The sequence below is a fragment of the Siphateles boraxobius genome, unplaced genomic scaffold (genome assembly GCF_051911475.1).
Source record: "Siphateles boraxobius isolate OS27281-9 unplaced genomic scaffold, OSU_SipBor_1 46, whole genome shotgun sequence".
In the NCBI taxonomy this organism is placed as follows: Eukaryota; Metazoa; Chordata; class Actinopteri; order Cypriniformes; family Leuciscidae; genus Siphateles; species Siphateles boraxobius.
This window is the reverse complement of record NW_027509097.1, coordinates 16720111-16740783: the sequence shown is the minus strand read 5'-3', so window position 1 is coordinate 16740783 and position 20673 is coordinate 16720111. Positions and strand designations below refer to the sequence as shown.

General features: G+C 36.6%; 2 protein-coding genes across 3 annotated transcripts in view; one reads left to right on the top strand and one right to left on the bottom strand.

The window, feature by feature from the left end:
• shisa9a (shisa family member 9a) overlaps positions 1-20673 on the top strand; it is a 736130-nt gene that overhangs the window by 643033 nt on the left and 72424 nt on the right. The window lies entirely within an intron of this gene.
• Positions 9905-20673, bottom strand: part of cpped1 (calcineurin-like phosphoesterase domain containing 1) — a 40185-nt gene continuing 29416 nt past the window's right edge. For both annotated transcript variants that reach the window (XM_077201145.1, XM_077201146.1), the window contains exon 4: positions 9905-11503. In XM_077201145.1, the coding sequence (XP_077057260.1) occupies positions 11280-11503 (224 nt within the window). In that variant the 3' untranslated portion in view covers positions 9905-11279. The remainder of the gene's footprint in view (positions 11504-20673) is intronic.

Below are 20673 nucleotides of genomic sequence, written 5' to 3'. Positions count from 1 at the left end.
ACTAAGCATTTATTGTTTGTCTCAGTACAGGTAGTACATCAGACCCTATATGTCTCATGTATGTGCCAAAGCTGTAAAATTCTATTCTATTCTATTCTATTCTATTCTATCCCCCTGCACATATTTGAGAAGGCTGCCGAAATCATGATGAATCACTATGAGTGTGTGCATTGCTACTTAATGGCCTTGAGAGAGCAGTAGAGCACTTCTGTGTAGAGTGCTGCTGACAGAGTGTTTATCACAGTTTAAGTGGGGCATGCTTAAAAATAAATAGGAAATGGATTTTAAGAGCTATTATGAAGACTATACCATGTACCAGGATGTTTTTATAGATTTTTTTTTCATTCAGAGAAAATAGAGGGAAAAACATTTTCACATTGCTATCAAGTCAACATAATTACACAATAATATGCTGTAGCAAATACAGAAAATCTATGCAAAGAGATGAATTAGTTAGAAACCCTCCATATCCACCAACTCCAGTTGGACTCCATGCCTCTCTGACACTATGAATGTGAAATGTATAACTGCTATACCACACATGCCAGACTTGTACAGTATTTATTCATGTAAATGTAAAGGTGTGACATTCAGCTTTCAATATTGATATCTTTTGTCTAGATTGTGAAGTGAAAATAATAGTGGATTCCAGGTCTGCATCTCTCAAGGTTAATCAAGTAATCTTGAGTGCATTCTTCTGTCAGCCTGACACTTTCATTATTTATTTTGCATATTTGCTGTTTGTTAAAGATTAATAGAAAAGTAAAAAACATGTACAGAATGTGTCTCAGAAAGCCCTTATCTCATCAAGTGCTCAGTAACCTCAGTTAACACGAAAGAGCACCACTGGTCCATTTTTTTGTATATGGGTGTTCTGAGGGGCAGAAAGCAAAAAATAAGAGTCCCGTTTTTCTAAAAACTTGTTTTGTTTTTTGAGGTCACTGACTAAGCACTCGAGGAGAGAAAGCCCTAATGGTGGAAGTGAAAGTAAGGCAGGATGAACCATATATTCCACCTGGTTCAAAGTTTAATATGAGCCATTCTCAAACATCACCATGTCAGAATGATGAGGTGGAGGGGAGAGAGGAAGCAAACAAATAATCAGTAGAGGAGCATTGCAGTGACTGACTGGTCATGTCAAGAAGCATGAGATTAATGGAGGCAGGAAAAGACGGCGGCTCAGCGAGCAGCTGGATTTTATCAGTCTTTACGAAGCATGACATGAGGTGCGCTGCTTAAACAAAGTTATGTCAATGACTCATTAAAAACAAGTCCAAATGTTACACTCACTGTAAACAGGGTTCCTGCTCTGCTGCTTTAACCCTATAAAGCATGACGTATGAAATAACAGAAAATCTTTTGAAATAAAACAATTTATTGAACCTTTAGACAAAATATTTAAAAAGTCTGCTTATGTGGGTGTTTTTTATTGCCAAGTCACAATCAAGTCACATTTATTTATAGCGCTTTTTACAATACAGATTGTTTCAAAGCAGCTTTACAGGGATAACAGGAAAATCTTGCAACAAAGTTTATTTCCAGAAGAAAATAGCATCACAGTCCATCTTAAGTAAGTTCAGTGATGTTTAAGTTCTGTTGCACAAAAGTTAATCTATTAGTTAATTTATATATATATCCGCTCTGGAGAAAAACGTGATGTCATCGTCCAGCTCAGTTCAGTTTTCATATAATGGTGTCAATGCAGGCAGATCAATATTATTGTTGAATATTAAATTAAATGTCCCCAACTAAGCAAGCCAAAAGCCAATGGCAACAAAGCGTGAGCTTAGAATTATATGGTTCTATGTCCACTTTTGGTCGAAATTGAGTTTTTGACATAATCTTATCCATTAAGTGTTTATTAATGCCTGTGTGGTGTTATTTTTGTAAAAAAAAATATATTTTGTTAGTAGTTATTAATAAAATAAAATGGTTCCATCTCACAAAACAGCAGGGATTTAAAACCTTTGATGCTCAATATCTCAGAACTACCCTAAACGGAGATAGAACTGTATAATTCTAAGCTCACGAAAGGTGAAAAAAGGCGACAAAGGTGACAGTGGCAAGGAACCAAAACTCCATCAGGTGGCAGAATGGAGAAGAAAAAAAAACCTTGGGAGAAACCAGGCTCAGTCGGGGGGCCAGTTCTCCTCTGGCCTGCGAACGAACTGTGTATGATTATGATTCAGGCATCATTATAGGTCAGAAGTCAGATTGGATTGGAACAATCAGAATATTATCCAGTTCCATCTGGTTGAAGATTGGAGTCATTACGCCGGTATGGAGACGAGTTTGTTGAGGATCAGTGCCGATGGCTGTTGTGTCGATGAGGCCTTCACAGGGGAGAGTCTAGTTGACACAGTCTCTTCTGACACTTCAGGGATGCGTTGTGGTCATGTCTAGGCGCAGGTCCTCCATCTGATCTGGATACAGGCCGGATCCAGCTGACTTCATCACACGCTGTGGTCGTGTCTAGGCGCAGGTCCACCATGTGATCTGAATACGGCCCGGATCATATAGTATCATATTTGATACACCAGGCTCATTATGATGTAGGAGAATATGTTTTTTTTCATTTTTTTTTAGAGTTGTATCATATTTGATACTTACATTTTTATATGATTTAAAAAGATATGTATGGATAAAGTAAATCTACAGCTGTTGCCAAAAGTATTGGCAAGGGCACACATTTTGTCTTTGCAAAGTTTGCTGCTTCAGTATTTGTAGATTATTTTCTATTATGTATGATTTGTATGATTTATTTTTTTCACATGTTTCTATGGTATACCGGAAAACAATGATAAGCATTTCATAAGTTTTAAAGACTTTTATTTGCAAAAGCATTCAATAAATGCAGTCAATGTTTACAACATTAGTGTTGACATTTTGTCTTCATAACCTCTGCAATTCGCTCTGGTATGCTGGATATCAGCTTCTGGGCCAAATCCTGACTGATGCCAATCCATTCTTGCTTTATTAGTGCTCAGGGTCGATCACCATTTTTGGGGGTCTCTGCTTGTCCACTCGCCTTTTTGAGGATTGACAACAGGTTCTCTATGAGTTTAAGATCCGGGTTGTTGCCTGGCCACAGATCCAAAATTTTATAATGATCTCCAAGCCACTTCTTTATCACTCTTGCCTTGTGATACGGTGCCACATCATGCTGGAAGATGCACGTATCATCATCAAAATGCTTCTGGATCGTTGTGAGAAGTTGCTCTTGCAGGACATTCTGATACCAGTCTTTATTAATGGCCGTGTTTATGGGCAGAATTGTAAGAGAGCCTCCCTTGGATGAAAAGCAACCACACATGGCTGGTCTCAGGATGCTTCACTGTTGGCACGACACAGGACTCATAGTAGCGTTCACCTTTCCTTCCAAAAAATCAAAGCGGGCTTCATCAGAAAAAATAACTTTGCACCAGTCTTCTGCTGCCCAATCCTTGTAGTTCCTGCAGAATTCCAGTCTGTCCTTGATGTTTTTCTTGGAGAGAAGTGGCTTCTTGGCATCGTGCGGATGCACTCACACGCACCTTTATTCTACTGAACAAGTTCTGCACTGGTGGTGACACGAATCCTCAGACGGTTCTGGCATTTGCTGGACACTCTGGGACGTCCTGAAGCCTTCTTCACTGCAGTTGAACTTCTCTCCTTGAAGTTCTCGATGATCCGGTAAATGGTTCTTTCAGGTGCAATATTCTTTGCAGCAATTTCCTTGCATGTGAGGCCATTTTGATGCAAAGCGATATTCCCTGTTTGTCTTTCTTTGAAGGTAACCATTGCTAACACAGTGAAAAGGAAGCTCTTCTTCCCTCCATTTATAGCAATCACTCTGTTCTTGTAATCCAGTCAGAATGATAGAGCAATTTCTCCTGACCAGTACTCGTTCACAGTTTCCTATGTGCTAATTATATGATTATTGAAATTATGTTAGCTGGTCATTTTATGCCAGGGTAAATTTGGGTTTTTGTGATAAAGTTGCCAATGAAGCTTTTTGTAATTATTTAAAATTGTACTCTGCACACTAATCTAGAAACAATTTGATTAAATGCCACAACAACTGTACAGAACATTTATGTCACTGCCAACACATCTGTAAGTTGCTTCAATCGAGTAAATGTTCATCTTACAAATATGTCAATATAAAAGTTATTCCTCCATTTACTTCATAAAATTTCACAGCGAAAAGACACGTGTACCATGACTCGACAGAGGATGTTTTTAGAATTATACTAAAAGGCCTTTAGCTTGCTAAAAAATTGTAAACTATCAATCAAACAGAAGGCACGTAGTAGATTATGGACAGCAGATTTTTCAGCAAAGTTTTTATCGTGTTGATAATTTAGAGGCCTTAGATATTTGCGCATCAAATATGATACAGTAGGCTATATAGGGTTAAAGGGATAGTTCACCCAAAAAACAACATTCTTTCATCATTTACTCATGTTGTTTCAAACCTGTATGACTTTTTTTCTTCTTCTGTGGAACATAAAAGAAGATTAAACCTACTGAAGAGGTTTTTGTCCATACAAGATGTCAATGGGGTCCAAAATAACATCGAATCCCCATTGATATTTTCCACTGAAGAAAGAAGTCATACAGGTTTGGAATGAGATGAGGGTGAGTAAATAATGACAGAATATAATTTTTTACAGTGAACTTTCTCTTTAAATGTTTGGAGAGTGGGGTTTGGGAGAGACTGAGAGTCAGATGAAAGGATACATCAACTTTAAGACAGAGTCTACCGCAAACTGGATTAAAGTCACCGAGGTGCATGGGTAACACTGCAGTATATTTGGTTTGCACATCACCAAATGAAGTTACAGTGAGAACAGTGCGATCCTGATTAAGTAAACTCCTAAACAACTGAGGGAAAATTCTCGTGGGAATTTAAGCCTTCATACAAAATACACTGGCTAGTTACATGATAAATGATCTATCATTAATACAGAGTGTTTTTGGGAAAATCTCACACATTCAAAATGCACTGCTGTGAGTCACTAATAGAGAGAGTGCATTTCAGTAGAACAAATAAAAACACAAAATAGTTTTTGGTTGAAAGTGGAAAGACATTTCGTATTTCTACAAATTACTACAGCTGCTCCATTTGATGAGACTGTTTTTGTGCCAATGAATTTAAAAACAGAGCTCTTAGTGTTGAAACCAAACTGCAGTGTGGCTGATCAGTAGAGGCGCTTTAAAAAAAAACATTAGCTCATTTCTGCAATTCCCTTTATTCTAAATATGAATATCATGTGTAATAATCTAATTGAGGCAAAGGATGAAAATCAAGGCTGCCCGGTGTGAGAAAATATGGTGGAAGATTATCCGCATTAGCATTCTTACGGAATTTTAAAAAGAACCAGTAAAAAAGGGATTAATGTTCTTACAATGTAAAATATAGAAACCTTCTACATGAATAACACAAGTCATTTCTATGTTAAAAATGAGTTGAAATTCCAATTAAAGGTAGAAAATTAGTCACAGAGCTTGGAAGGATAAACAACACAAGGTCACATTTAAGTTCACACATTCCACAGCATTAGAAGCACGTTTTGAGGTTAAACATCTCAATCCATCTAAAATGAATAGGGTTTGCTAGTCTTATTTTGACGGGTATTTATAGGCCAAGTCATTTTGCAATGCCAATGAGGCATCAATGATGTAGTGTGTGTCTGTGTGTTTTTGCTAATTTGCCCTCCACCTCAATGCATGCTGAAAATGACTCTATTACTGTCCAACTCTACTGAAATAGCATGTGCAGATGGGCAGACAGTGCAGCAATCTGTCAAATTCTGTGTGAGGGCTGACTGACAACCTGAAGTGTTGGCTTGTGGAAAGTTTCTCGCTTCAGAAACTTTATTTTGATGGAAAAGAGGGAATTTTAGTTAGAATACGAGGGGTCAAGGTTTGGCTGGCTGAGTAAGAATGCTAAAGGATGGCTTTTTCCAAGTATTGAAATCACCATGAAATCAAAATGAACATTTTTTTTAATGGAATATTGCAGGATTTATTATAAAGGATTTATCCATGCACTTCATTTTTTTTTGCATGAGCCCTTGTAATCTTTAATCAAAATATATTCCTCTCCTTCTTGCAACAATATCTTTTCTCTTCTCTGATGACGTGTTTACTGGTGTGAGTGCGGGTCGGGACTCGGGACAACCTGTCACATTTACATGAGATCACAACAAACCATAACAATCCAATTAATTCGTGATTGACAAAATCAAGCCCCGTCCTACATTTTTTTTGTTGTTGTTGTTGTTCGAGGAGCCGTTTCACTCTGGCATTTGTCACAATGGGCAAGAAAAGACTCCCATCTTCCGTTTCATGCCAACATTATATGCTGCCTTTCCACTATCTCTGACATTTGCCTACGATTGTCACATTTTGACAATTTACCCTGTTCACACCTGGTATTAATATGTGTTTTGGTCGATCTAATCACAAGTAGACGAGCAAGACACATTCCCGTTTACACCTGGTGTATTAATTTGTATCTTTTGTCCATTTTCAACCACTCCTGCCATGATTTCTTCGATGGTATGGTCTATGGGTGAGTAAATGTATGGACGTTTTCAGATCTTTCGATCTAATCGATGAAATAAGCTCACGCAATTGACATGAACACGATTGTTTTAGTCCCCATTTACACCTGCATTTAACGTTGTCCACTTGTGATCCGATCGACCAAAACGCATCTTAATACCAGGTGTAAAGAGGGCCTTGTGGCAGTTGCACGAAAGTTTTAAATTGGTTGTGAAAGCCATTACCTTCTGTTTATTCATCATGGTAAAATAAAATAATAAAATGACCACCAATACATCTGAAAGAAAAAAAAAAGGTTTTCTAGGCCTAATCAATGTAAATAATTACCTTGGAGAAAATTATTCATAACCACCCGTTTTACAGGAATAGTGTTTGAAGAATAACATTTTTGTGAAACACCAAGTAGCAACAAATACGTCTGAAAGGAAAAAACAGCAGCTTTTCTAGGCCTAATCAACATTAATAATTATCTCTGAGAATTCATTTATAACCACACATTTTACATAATTTTATTTAAAGAATTTCATTTTAGTGAAAAAAATATTGGTAATTCTCACTTTCCATTCAAAGTTTTAATTACAAAGTTTTAAATGCATCACATCCGGTCTGGCAGTCACATACAGTCTAGCCACAAATGTTTATAATCTGTTCAGATGCTCAAATCGAATCAGAACATTCTGCATATTCAGTGACTTACATTTTAGATATACAATAATTGCCAAATTTGTTTTGCTACGCCAATGCAAACAGTTTCTAAATAACGCATTAATAGAACTGTTGCACATTTCAGAGCAACATATAGTGGTGTTTTGATTCCTGAATGAATCAGCATTTTTTATCAGTTATTTAGGGACTCATATTTCACTTCATACCTAAATTAATCATTGCTTTTTTTAAAGTTGGCATGAAATGGAGGTTGCAATAGTCTTTTAGTCCCTATTGTGAAGTATATCTAAGTGAAATGGCTTCTCAAACTAGAACAAATGTAGGGCGTTACTTGATTTTGACCATCAGGAATTTATCGGATTGTCGGTCACAAAGACAGTGACGTGTTCTGAATCAGTGTTTCGAACGGATCAGTTGAGTAACTCACTCATAAAGACATTGGCTGCATCTGATATCGCATACTCTCTTGAGTAGGTACTTGCTTTGAATAATTACTTCATGGCCACTAAAAAAGTACATTCTATATAGTATGAAATGTGTGTAGTATGGAAGAAGTATGTAATCCGGGTACTTTTTGCCTACTCTTATGAATACTGTGAATTTCTAACATTTTTGGACATCTTTTGTCACATACTGTTTTTCACCTATATAGGGAAGTATGTGCTTTCGGATGCAGCCATTCACTTGCCAACACCTACCGGCGTCTGCTGTACCCTGCAGAAAAGTCACGAATTAGATTCTCACAAACTGATGGATTAAACTGATTGGTCAAGCAGGAATTAACTGTTGTTTAAAGGATATTTTACTCTTCAATATGGACCCTTTAAAGTCAGTTTTGGCCATTCGACAGGTGGTTATTATTGGTGGTTTATATGTCAGGCTGTTGATGCCCTGTGATTTACTCAGTGTAGGAGTTCATTCTGCTGTGTGAAGAAAAGCAACCTGCTAAATGTCAAATGTCCTCCTGTTCTAAAGCTGAATTCTTCTACATGCATTGCTGCCTGTCTATGTCAGAAGCAAGTGGGATGGGCAAGAAAAACTGCTTTAGAAACTGACAAATGGCCTAATCATTTCTTAAGTTAAAAACTCAGAGAAACCTGTGCAACTCTTTACAGCTGACTTACTGTGACATCCAAATTATCGGTGTAAGAACAGAGGCCATTACGACTGTAGTCACTGACCTGGACAAATCGTATTATGTTGTACATCCTTGAGTACTGCATGCTATCTTAGAATGACATGCTGATTACTTGCCCTCGGGCTTGAGATCAGAACAAAAAGCACAGGATGATTCTTTCAATATACAACAGCTGCTACAGGAAGAAGCTGGAGAGAACCTAAGGAAACATGACAAGGGACATTTTATGCCTAGGTTCACTGAATCAGGTCTTTGTAGAGCTGCTAGCAATGGGAAAGATTGCTTTTTGTAATGGATGAAACACTGAAACGTATTTTCTTTCTATTGCTGATTTATTTATGTACTACTAATACTTTGGTAACACTTTGCAATAAGGTATCATGAACATTAGTTTATGCATTGACTAATGAACTAACAATTTGCAGTCATAAAGCATTGATAAACCTTTGTCAATGTTATTTAATAAAAATGTTCATGTTCTTGCTAGTTCAGAGTGTAATAACTAATGTTAACAGATACAAATTTGGATCTTAAAAATGTATTAGTAGGCTAATTGTTGAGATTAACATTAAGTTAAAGATAAAAATGATATAGAAGTATCATTGTATTGTTCATGTATTGTTAATTAATGTAGTTATATGTTAACAATTGAAACCTTATTGTAGAGTGTTACCAATAGTCCTGCTTGTTTGAATAAAAAAAATGTTTCAACATGTCACCTACCTTAGTTTTATTCCCAAACCAAGTTTTTCTTACAGTCGTTTCCATCTAACAATTGGACCTCTCTAAGCAATGACCAGAAATATTTTTAGTAAAAAGAATGTCTTGAATGTCTTTGTTTTAGATATATTGCCACTATATTGTGTCATTTGAACAATAAGTCAGTAAATAGAATAATTTAAGTCTTACATAAGACAGAGACTGTTTCTGGTTAATTTCAATCTGACATAAATGAAAAATGACCCGTGGTTCAGTAAGGGAGTCAGCTGTGAACTCAGTAACAGCTCTAATGATTTATTAAGCGAGTGAGTCTGATTCAAATCGCAAACTCACAAGCAGTTTCAAGCTTTGTCAATCAGGCATTACATGTGCAGACTCTTTAGCTGTACACTCCTAAAATAATAATATATTTTTTTAAATGGGTCACGCCCAAAATGGCTAAACAAACACTATAAGCGTTTAATTGTCTTAACCACAAATTATTGGTATGAAAAAGCAAAATGTAAGCGAATGCACTACCTAACAAGTCGTCTGCAAGTTGGGGAAGGATATGCTGTGCGAAATTACTTTATCTACAGTATTAGTTTAATTCTTGCTAATTTCTTGACCAGTGATATGCGATTAATATGGTTAAGACCATTAAAAAACCTAAATATTTTGCCATTTTTGGCCCAGGAGTGTATTACAGTAACAATGGCATCATATCTGGATGCACACATATTTATTTCAGGCATATTTGTGTAAATTGTAGTTGTGTTCTGCCCTATATTCAAATCATAAACCCCCTAAAAATAAAAGCTCATTTGTGAAAATAGAGACAACAGACAAAGCATTACTTTCTTTTTTATGAATTTTGTTATTTAAAGTACAGTACAAAAATACAACCATGTACAGAATTCAAAATCTAATTATTAAACCTGTCAATTATATAATTAAAACAAAGAAATATACCATAAACAAATAAGAATGTTTCACATTCTGCAGTCAGATTTCTAGGTCACTAATCAAGTAAATTAGCTGATATTTTACAATAATGTTTCATCTGTTAACATTAGTTACTAACGAACAAACAATAGTCCAACATATATTAATATCTTAATGTTAATTTTAACATTTACTACTACAATAAATCAGTGTCCATCGACATTAGTTAATGTACTCTAAACTAACATAACAATGAACAAATGTACTTTTATTAACTTACCTTAACACATGTTAATAAAAGCAATAAAATATACTGCTCATTACTTGTTCATGTTAGTTAACAAATTAGACCTTATTGTAGTGTAACCGTAAATTTGCAACAATTATCATGTGAACATCTTTGTACAGTGAGTCAAATGTTCATGCAACTCAAGTGTCTGCTATTTAAGCAAAAGGGACACAAATACAATACTAAAAACATTCTGATAATCATGTTCAGTTTTCAATTCAACTTTTCACTCTAACTGAATGTCTTTTACATTATTTATCATGAAAACCTTAAACTTTTGAACCCCTCTGTATGGTCATAGCATTAGACATTACATATAAATATTACATGGAAAGATCCAGAGAAAGCTGGAAAACATCCAGTTTAATTTAGCATGAATGACACTGGTGAGGAAGACATGAGGTCTCAGATTGAATTCTGACAAGAGCTTGGTCTTTTAAAATGTCTTTATTGCTTTATTGCTGTACGCCTGCCGTTTAAGTTGTTCAGTCACACTCGGTTGCATTCGTCCAAGTGTGAGGTGAGGTCAGCAATTATGTTTTTGGTGATCCACCCACAGTACAAGTGACTCGATGTCCCGGTCACCGCAGCCATGTCTTTCAATAGTTACCATGGAGATTCCCTCTTCCCTCCTCTCAGAGACAGAACAGAGTAATGAGCAGAGAGGAGCAAAGAGTGAACTCATCAAACTGTCATCCAAAATGTTCAGCACTATTAAACTACCATTGTACCCTAGCATTTCCTCACTCCATTAGTATGATGAGGTGATTTAACTGAATTCTCAGACGCATTTGCATGATTAAAGTGTGGAAACAGATGATGTGAGTATCAAAGATCAAAAGTGGCTAATGTATACAGAACGCAAGAACATTCGTTCCTGTAAAAAACAAAAAACCCTGACATCTCAAAATGTACAAATAACGGCTCAGTTTCTATAATGAATGTTGAAGATAAAGACACGACCGCATGATTATTGACCTGGGGGTGGTTTCAAACCAACAATTTCTTCAGGTCTTCATCCATTCCTCTTTTGGTTAATTGATCCAGACTATGGTAGCGATGGATGATACCATCTTCAGTAACTACCACCACTCGCACACCGTGAGTGTCATTCCCCAACTGGCAACCCACTGCTGAGCTCACCACCATATCCAGCCCATCATGGCATCCTCCTGCATTTCTGTGGTAGTGACCAGAGAACACAGCTTTCACCCCTGAAATGAGACACAGGTTGATATCACTAACAAATGACATCATTCCCCAGTGAAATCACACACAATAGTCAACTGATGATCACATTAGTCTCGGCTTCGCACCTACAGATGCCCACAGTCCATTTGATGGACTGATGCATATTGTTTACAAAATTTGAGGGTACTTTCTCAATTCGGCAAGCTCTAATCTGCTAATCTGATTGGCTGACTCTTTACAACTTCCTGTCGCTCGAACAGTAAAGCATGGCAGTAGCAACTCTGATGCCAAGCCAAGGGTTCAACTCCCAATGAATGCATCAACTTATTTAAAAATTTTATTTGAATCCAAATAGAAGTCTCTTTTAGATGTATGAATCCATTTAAATCTAGGTGTGTTTACCAGGTTGATTCAAGCTCTTTTTAAAGATGAAATAAATAGCTGGATTTGACAAGGTTAGTTAAATCCCTGAAAGAAATTCTGAGTTTTGTTTGAGGTACTTAAAGGGATAGTTCACCCAAAAATGAAAATTCTGTCAGTATTTACTCACCCTCATGTTGTTCAACCCCGCAAGACCTTCGTTTATCTTCAGAACAAGAATTAAGATATTTTTGATGATATCTGAGAGCTGGATCACTCCTCCATAGGCTTCTTCACACGTCACACGCATCACACACATGACCAGTGTCGGCCAATAGTGAGCCTACATGTGACGTAGCTCTACGCAATCATACTAAGTTAACTGTCTGTGTAAAAACTGTCTGTGTTTTTACAAATTTGTGTTTTTGTAGTTTACACGGAGATAACTATCCTTTTCAAAAACATGCACTTTGAAACCGTTTTCAAAAGTTTTCATTTTCAGGCCCCCAAAACTCTGATTTCTGTTTTAAGTTGAAAGCATTGTAGTGTAAACGGCTCCTAGACTTACATTAGGAAAACTTTTCACTTTATTTTCAGAGTACTTATTACTTTTGGAAAGGTAGAAATGCTTTTTACAGTCCATACACATTTTCTGCTGCTTGTCAAATTTTTATTTTTTTAATTACACACATTTATTTTTTTAATTACATATATATACAATATCTTTTAATGTGACCGGTGCATACTGTAAAAGTTTGAGACCATTATGAAATTAATAAAGATATTATAAATATTTTACCATGGCATCTAGAGACAGTCTTGTGACCTCGGAGGACCACTGGTACCTAACGCAGGCTAACAGACTATGGAGATGTGCTACTGCCTATCAGTCCATTTGTGGAAAATTACTATGTTTATCTTTTTCTTAGCCAATCAGAATCATTCAACCTGAAGTAATGACGTATCTTAGACCTTGGTGAAGGGTATAATTGCTGTGATCTTTGTAACTGTAAGAGGGGCGGCCTACGAACTCCTTGTGAGTCTTGAAGCTGACTTCGGCTGATGAAACTACAAACTGTCTTCAGTAAAACTTTGCTTCAATTGACTACACTTTTGACTACGGGTCTTCATTCATCATAATGGGTCATTTGACTGTAAATCCCCTTCCAATACACAAGACTCTGATCAAACCAACATGAGGCCATGAGCTCAACATTACAACTGAATCAACTGAATTTCCTGTCTGGTTGACCATGTCTCCTCGCTGATAGACTTAAAATCCATATCAGCATGGTGGGGGGCCGCTTCAGATTCAGTTTCCCCGTTGATCTGCATAACCATTGTGAAGCTTCTCGTCTCTCTCATGCAGCAGTGGCCGAGGATCTGCCATTCAGGAATTTAAAGCAATGGACCGAATGCAGAATTACTATAGTTCATCAAACAAGTCACACAGAGGGAAAGGCACAAATAAGCTCTCTCTATTGTGAAGGAAGTGAGACTCGAGGTGGCTCTTCCACAGTTCAGCCGAGGTTTCATTTCTGAAGAGAATTCTGAAAAGGTGGTACCCCCATACTGAGGTAATGGATACAAATTTGAAACAGGAAACAAAATCTCACATGAATTTTTCATTCAGACAGAGCAAAGGTGCCAAAAACCACAGGGATGATGGTAAGACAGGAGATGGAACGACAAAATACATTAAAGAAGAAGAAGAAAGGAGAAACTGATTATGGCAGGAACACAATGTTGAGAGGTATATTTACAGATTGTTGCTTGCTGTCAAGAGTTCATCTAAATTTCACTAGTTGTTCTTGTTCCACATGCACATGATAGCTATCTGCATGCTCTATTGGACAGAGAGGAACACTGCTAATGAAACCACACAAACAACACAATTACAACTTCAATGCAGCACATAAAGCAGACACCTTTTCAAAAACAATTAAAAGCAACTGGAACAAAACAATAGGACGAATTATAATTGCATGTAAATTACTTTAATAGGAAGATTATGCACATTTCAAGCATCTTTCACATATTATAACCTCTAATCCACTTGATGGAAGCAAGCAACAGAAACATGATGGATAAAAAAAGAGAGTCCAATTATCTGGGGAAGTCAGATGTGAAACTGAGGAGGGGGAAGAAAAATCAAAGCGCTTCTAAAACAAGTCATTTACTCTAAGGACATCCTCTCTACTGCACTACCAGATAGAATAATTAGACATGCAATACTGTTAATGACTGCACACATCTACTGTAACTACACATCAACCTAAACCTGCTACAACATAACGGGCACTTTACACAAATAGAGTAAAAAGCAGGGCCTGAAACTTCAAAAAAATGGTAATGGATGTGTCAATGTTAATTTATTTGGTCTTGGTGGAATAGATCTGCTACAGATTGCTACTGCCAATACATTCACAAAAGGGGCTTTCGCACCGGAGGAACCTTTTCATAGTTCCTTGAACTATTGGCGGAAGTTCCTGGATTTTTTCGCACCGCAGGAACTAGGAACCATTTTAGTTCAAGGAACTCTTTTGAATTAACTAATTTAGCTCCTACTTCAGAGTAGAGTCTAAACCAGCGCTATAGGAACTATCCGTGACGTTAGTATATGCTGATTGTCTGAAAGCATGCGAAACACCAGCACCTGGCATTTAAAAAAAAGGCTGTGTACACACACAGATTATAGCCTATATATAAACTAGCTCTATGAACATGGAACTGTGATAGATGGACCTCTTAACCTTTACGTGGAGGAGAAAATCCAACGCAACTTTAAGGGACCAAGAGAAACATGATTATGTATTTCTGCTCAGCTAGCAACACTGCACATCAACCACACGGCATACGCTAATACCTTTTTTGCCTCACAACACAACAATATATATCAATATATCTTTGTGGACCCCCTTCACCGAGGGCCCATGTTACTCAGTTCCACTATAACCCCCTGTCTGACGCCCCTGCCCATAGTTGATCTATACAGGTCGAGCTGGGGAAGGTAGAGGGTGTCTGAAAGAGTGCTGCAACTGCTGACAACAAACAATGCCAAGTATTTGAATGTTTAGCAGCAAGCTCATTGGCTGCTGATGCCACAGCAACCAATCAACTTTGGTATGTAGATAACGATGTTCGGGGGATCAAATAATGAGGGATTATATTATAGTACAATGTATTCATAATGCTTTGTCTGTAAATAATGGTTTTATATGGATATAAACTTACTCATGTGCAACAGCGAGTGGGCATTGATACTGTTACCTATGTAATGATGTTAACCAATCATAACAGTGGCCGTTTACTGACAAGCCTTAAAGGAGCCGGCCCTTTGAAATGGATCATTTCAGACAGAGGGTCAGAATGAGGGTTAAAAACAATATTTTCCCGCATATAGATTTGGATATATTAGGATGTTTGCGTTGAATATTATAAAATATAATTATATTATATTTTTTCTATTTATTTCATGTGGTTTGCAATTTTAGGTTGCAATAATGTGTAGCGATGTTAACTGTAAAGATGTAAATCATGGGAGACCATTATACTGGTCTATGTATAATGATATGGTAAATGTTTTGTATGATTGTAGTAAGCCAGATTTTAAACATAAGAGTATGGTAAATAATATTAAACCTGGTTGGAGCGAGTATGTGGCAGAGTACCATGCTGAAGCCTCCCAATTATGGGTTATGGCAGGCAGATCCAGACAAGGGCTGGAGCTTGAGTTTAAGAAACTTGCTAATGCTAGATATAAGTATGCTATTCGCTTTATTTGTAAAAAATGAGCAAACCCTGAGGGCTGATTCTGGCCATGAAGTTATTAAATAATAATATTGCTGATTTTTGGAATGAAGTGAGAACTTCTAATAATTGCAGGATATCTCTTCCTACTCTACTAGTCTATATTGAGTTTCTAGAGCAGATAATATTGCAGAGTTGTGGATACAACATTATTGTGATCTTTTTAATTGTGTGCAAAATGAATTATATAATGTTGACTACATTTATAATTATGCGTCATGTGTCATACTAATTATGACACATGAGGTGTACCAAGCTATAAGCAAATCGTCAGATAACAAAGCAAGTGGTTTAGATCGTATCTCTGCTGAACATCTTAAATATGGAAGTAAGAGGTTAGCTTACATTTTAGCTCTTTGTTTTTCTGGTTTTATGATTCATGGTGTTTTACCAAAATAGCTATTTTTTCATGGTAGCTTATTTTATATTGCACAGGGTTTCAAATTCATAGTTCTTACAACAAGAAAAACGTGATTTTTGCTTTTAATGCTATAATAGGAGGTCTGTTTCCACTATCATCTTGAGGTTTTAAAATAAACAGTTTTGTCCTCTGTTCAGATAATCATAATTGTCTGTCTCTCTCTGTTTGGGCATTGTTTTGCTTGCAGTCGCTTCTTTTCTCGGCTGTGATTTTTGGCTGTGAACATTTCAGTGTGTCCATACTCCCACCAGTCCTGTAATCATGCTGATTATTAAGCTGTGATCGCTTAACAACAAACAGTGCTGTTATGGATTTTGTTGTGGAGATCTGATGTAAAGTCACTTTCTACATGTTTATAAGGAGATGTCCATCTAAAGATGATAAAAAAATGTCACCCCTCTGGGAATTCTGGGATTCTACACTAATGCCAACAGCAGTACTATGAATGTACTGTACTGTTTCTACAGTACATTCCCTTGAATTTTGTCCACTGCTCTCAGCGACTTATTTCCATCTCATGAATTGCATTATTTCATTTCTTGAAGATACATTTGAGAAAATCCCATTTATCTGCCTGTTAATTAATGGGCTCATTACTGCAAGAATAGTAGTATCTAGGGATCAAAATGCCTTTTGGCTGAGAGAGGTGAAATTTGCTGAGAATTTGAGAGAATAGTGCGTACTAAAAATAAACATTCACATAAAATAAGCCAGCAATCTAGTCCAATAAGGAAGTATGATGCCTTCTGCGTTCAGTTCTCTGGAGACACACTAAATGCGCTTCTAGAGTCTCAATTCCCAGACACAGAACTAACGGATCTACCAGATATGGATTTGTAAATCCTCAAGTCTGGTCTATTCAAACTACTCAGACTGCATTAACGGTTTAGTTTGAGGGTTGTGTGTATGTGTGTGTGTTACTGCCTGTTTGTGTGTGCTGTCATTAGGCCACTGGGATACATTATTCACAAAACTCTGCCAGAAATAATTTGCATGACAGAAGGAAGTACAAAATGATTTTGTGCAGGGAGAACATTACTTATGCCGGTCATATATCGCACCCATTTATCACTGTAGATCCTTTAAATGAGGGACAGAGTTTTGTGTGTAGTGTAATTATGATTTAATCCAAATATGCATGAAAGGCGACTGGCATAGTGCTTAGCAATTTCAATCATGCTGATTCCTGTACACAGAAGAGCTGTTTCACATCGGGCAAAACATATTTAAAAAGGATACATTACGTGTTTGTCACTCGATGTTTGTGTGGTTTTGTTATTTTATCGCTATCGATCGATCGATATTGGATATTTAAAGGGGTCATGACATGGATTTTTTTATCCATTAATATGTTCCTTGAGGTTCACTTATAATGCTAATAAAGTTTTTTGCACAAAAAAACAAACAAATATATATGCGGAAAAATGTCAACCCCCTGAAATGATCTGTTTTTAAGAGGCGGCTCCTTTCAAGCTTGTCAGTAAACGGTCACTGTTATGAATTCTTAATGTCATTGCATAGGAAACGGTGTCAATGCCCACTCGCTATTGCACATGAGTAAGTTTATATCCATATAAAACCATCATTTACAGACCAAGGATTATGAAATAATTTACTTGTGTTTTGTGATGCAGCTGCTGTCAGATCCAATACAGTTGGCTGCTTCATCTTTCAACAAATGTTTCTTTGCAAACTCTCCATTACACTGTGCCTCGTTTACAAACAAAATCTTCCGAACAAATATAATCATACAACGTGATCCAGGACACCATGAAGATAAAACATCCATGAGATCCCATTTAAGTCTGTACACCCAAACGAGCGGTTTAAAATGGACGAGTCAAAGCGAAAGTTGTTGTTCTGTTGTCGGTCAGAAACTGAACGCACATCTGTATACCGTACTATCCAGTGTAGACAGCGTTAGTGATTATAATAGGTTCTATTTGCTTTTGATGCAACATCACGCACCCATCCGGTGTAAGTGTAAGCCGTTAAAGGGTTAGTTCCCCCAAAACTGAAAATTATCCCATAATTGACTCACCCTCAAGCCATCCTAGGTGTGTATGACTTTCTCTTTCAGCCAAACACGATTGGAGTTATATTAAAAATATCCAGGCTCTTTCAAGCTTTATTGTGGGAGTGAATGGTACCTTAGATTTTGAAGTCCAAAAAAGTGCATCCATCTGGTATTGGCCATCCGCGTTATCACAAGATGTATGACATAGGCGTATGATTTTCGTCACTTCTCACCAAAGCTTGCGCTACGCCTACATCATATGCTAGAGCTCGACTCTCTCGTGAACGCGCAGGTGGCCATTTCCGGAAGCCAGTGATTATCCTTTATAATGTTATAAACAAGTTTTTTTTTTTTTTTTTTTTTTTGCATTATTCACTTCAGAAGGTCTTTATTAACCCCCTGGAGCCATGTGGATTACTTTTATGATGGATGGATGCTTTTTTGGGCTTCAAAATCTAAGGTGCCATTCACACCCATTATAAAGCTTGGATGAGCCAGGATATTTTTTAATATAACTCCAATGGTGTTTTGCTAAAAGAAGAAAGTCATGTACACCTAGGATGGCTTGAGGGTGAGTAAATCATGGGATAATTTTCAGTTTTGTGTGAACTAACCCTTTAAGTAACGACTGAACACCAGTGGTGCGATAATGTATAATCATTTGTTTATGTCTTGCACTGGAGGTAGTCATATGCATGTGTATTTGCCCATGTGACGTCACAGATTACCCGCAAAATATCAAAATGAGACTTTTGGAGCTTGAATAAAAAAACATTTTAATCTTTGAAACATGCAGGATGTCTTAATGCTACAAAGATCTCTTATATGTCAAAAGATCAAGACATGCCCCCTTTAAATGATATTCTTTTCATCAAATTTTACATGTAGAATAGCTTTTCCATACACCATTTATGTAATCTTAAAAGAACACTAATTTAATAACACTGTTAAAAGTAATCATTAGCTGATTAATATAGCTTTTTCAAACTGTCCATTAAAATGTTGAGATGCTTAAATTCACTGCAGCATGTAAAACTATTGATTTTAGTTTTTATAAATGTAATTTATTTGGACAAAATAATGTAGAACTTCAATATTGGCCATTTATCGGTTATCAGCCACAACATGACATAATTATCGGCGCATCGTAAAAATTTGGTTATTGAGTTTTGAATCAGAAATGTTATAGAAAACACATTACAATTTTGGGGAGAAAAATGATTCGAGCCAGAAACTATGAGTGCAACAAAGTAAATTATTTTCTACCATCTGCGAATCAAATCAAATCAAAGACATTAGAGTTAAAGACACTGCAAACAGATAATATCCAAATGGATATTGCCAAACGGGGCTAGTTACATTATATTTATATGCCCTTGAAACACTCCTTATAATGATGCAAGACATTGAGATACACAAAAACACAGCCAAGCCTTTCCTAAAGGATATCTGATAACAATAGGTACTCCATCACACTGTAACCTCCACAAAACAGACTATACTTCATTGACTACCTAAAAACAACATGCTTGCCAGCTAACCTACAATTCTCAGCAGGTGACAGGCTTTCTGTTGATTAACCAAATCCCGCGCTCATTTCTACTGGCGTGTGCTGAATGAGAGCCTTAAGACAGCTGAAATAGCAGAGGAAACACTTGGCTTATCACTGCTAATTAACACACTACAAGATAGCACCACTGGCAGTGTGAGAAACGTTAAATGGTAATTTAAAATGAAATGGTTTGCATTATAATAGGGGGCTCAAAAACACAAGTTGCCTTTTAAGATAGCTCAAGCTTTCTTTCTGCCTGTGCGTTTAGTGCAGTTGTCAAGAGTACTATTTTAGATTCAATCAAGGGTGTTTACAAAGCGCACAAACATACTGTAAAAAAACCTCACTTTACAAGCTCAATCTTCTGTGCTCAGATTATAGCCTTAAGATGCCATTAAAATGGATTCTCAAAGTAAAACCAAAGAATAAATAAATAAATACATTTCTTATGGGTCTTTTTCTGTGCCTGATTTAGAGGTAAAAATGTGTGGAATGTATTTACTCATTGTAACAAACAAATGTGTTAAACAGATGAGTTCTTTACTCTAAACATATCCTTACACTAAAGATACACAAATTAGTCGAAATATTGAATAAAAGAACATGCAAGAGGTTAAGGGCATTTCAATTGACTATTCACTAAGAGAACATCCAATAGAACTTATGAAATTTCAATGAATGGCCTGATATTCAATAAAACATGCGCATAATGGCTGATGATTGGATCTTACTCTTACTAGAATGAATTGTGACATCATAGTGCAAATTGTTTGATTGTCAACTCACAAAGAAAAAGAAAATTCAAAAAAAACTTTACACAGTTATTGAGATCTACCATCTAGACTCTCTACTCATGCCCCAGGATCTATAGAAGGATCTATAGAAAACAAGATCAGTTAAATGTACACCAACAAAATAACACATTATTAACACAAAACTTATCACAAAGCACTGAGAACCTAACAGACAGACAGACAGACATTACAGGGCATTAAAGTGTCAGTACAGCAGAGGAATATAGGTCTGTAAACAG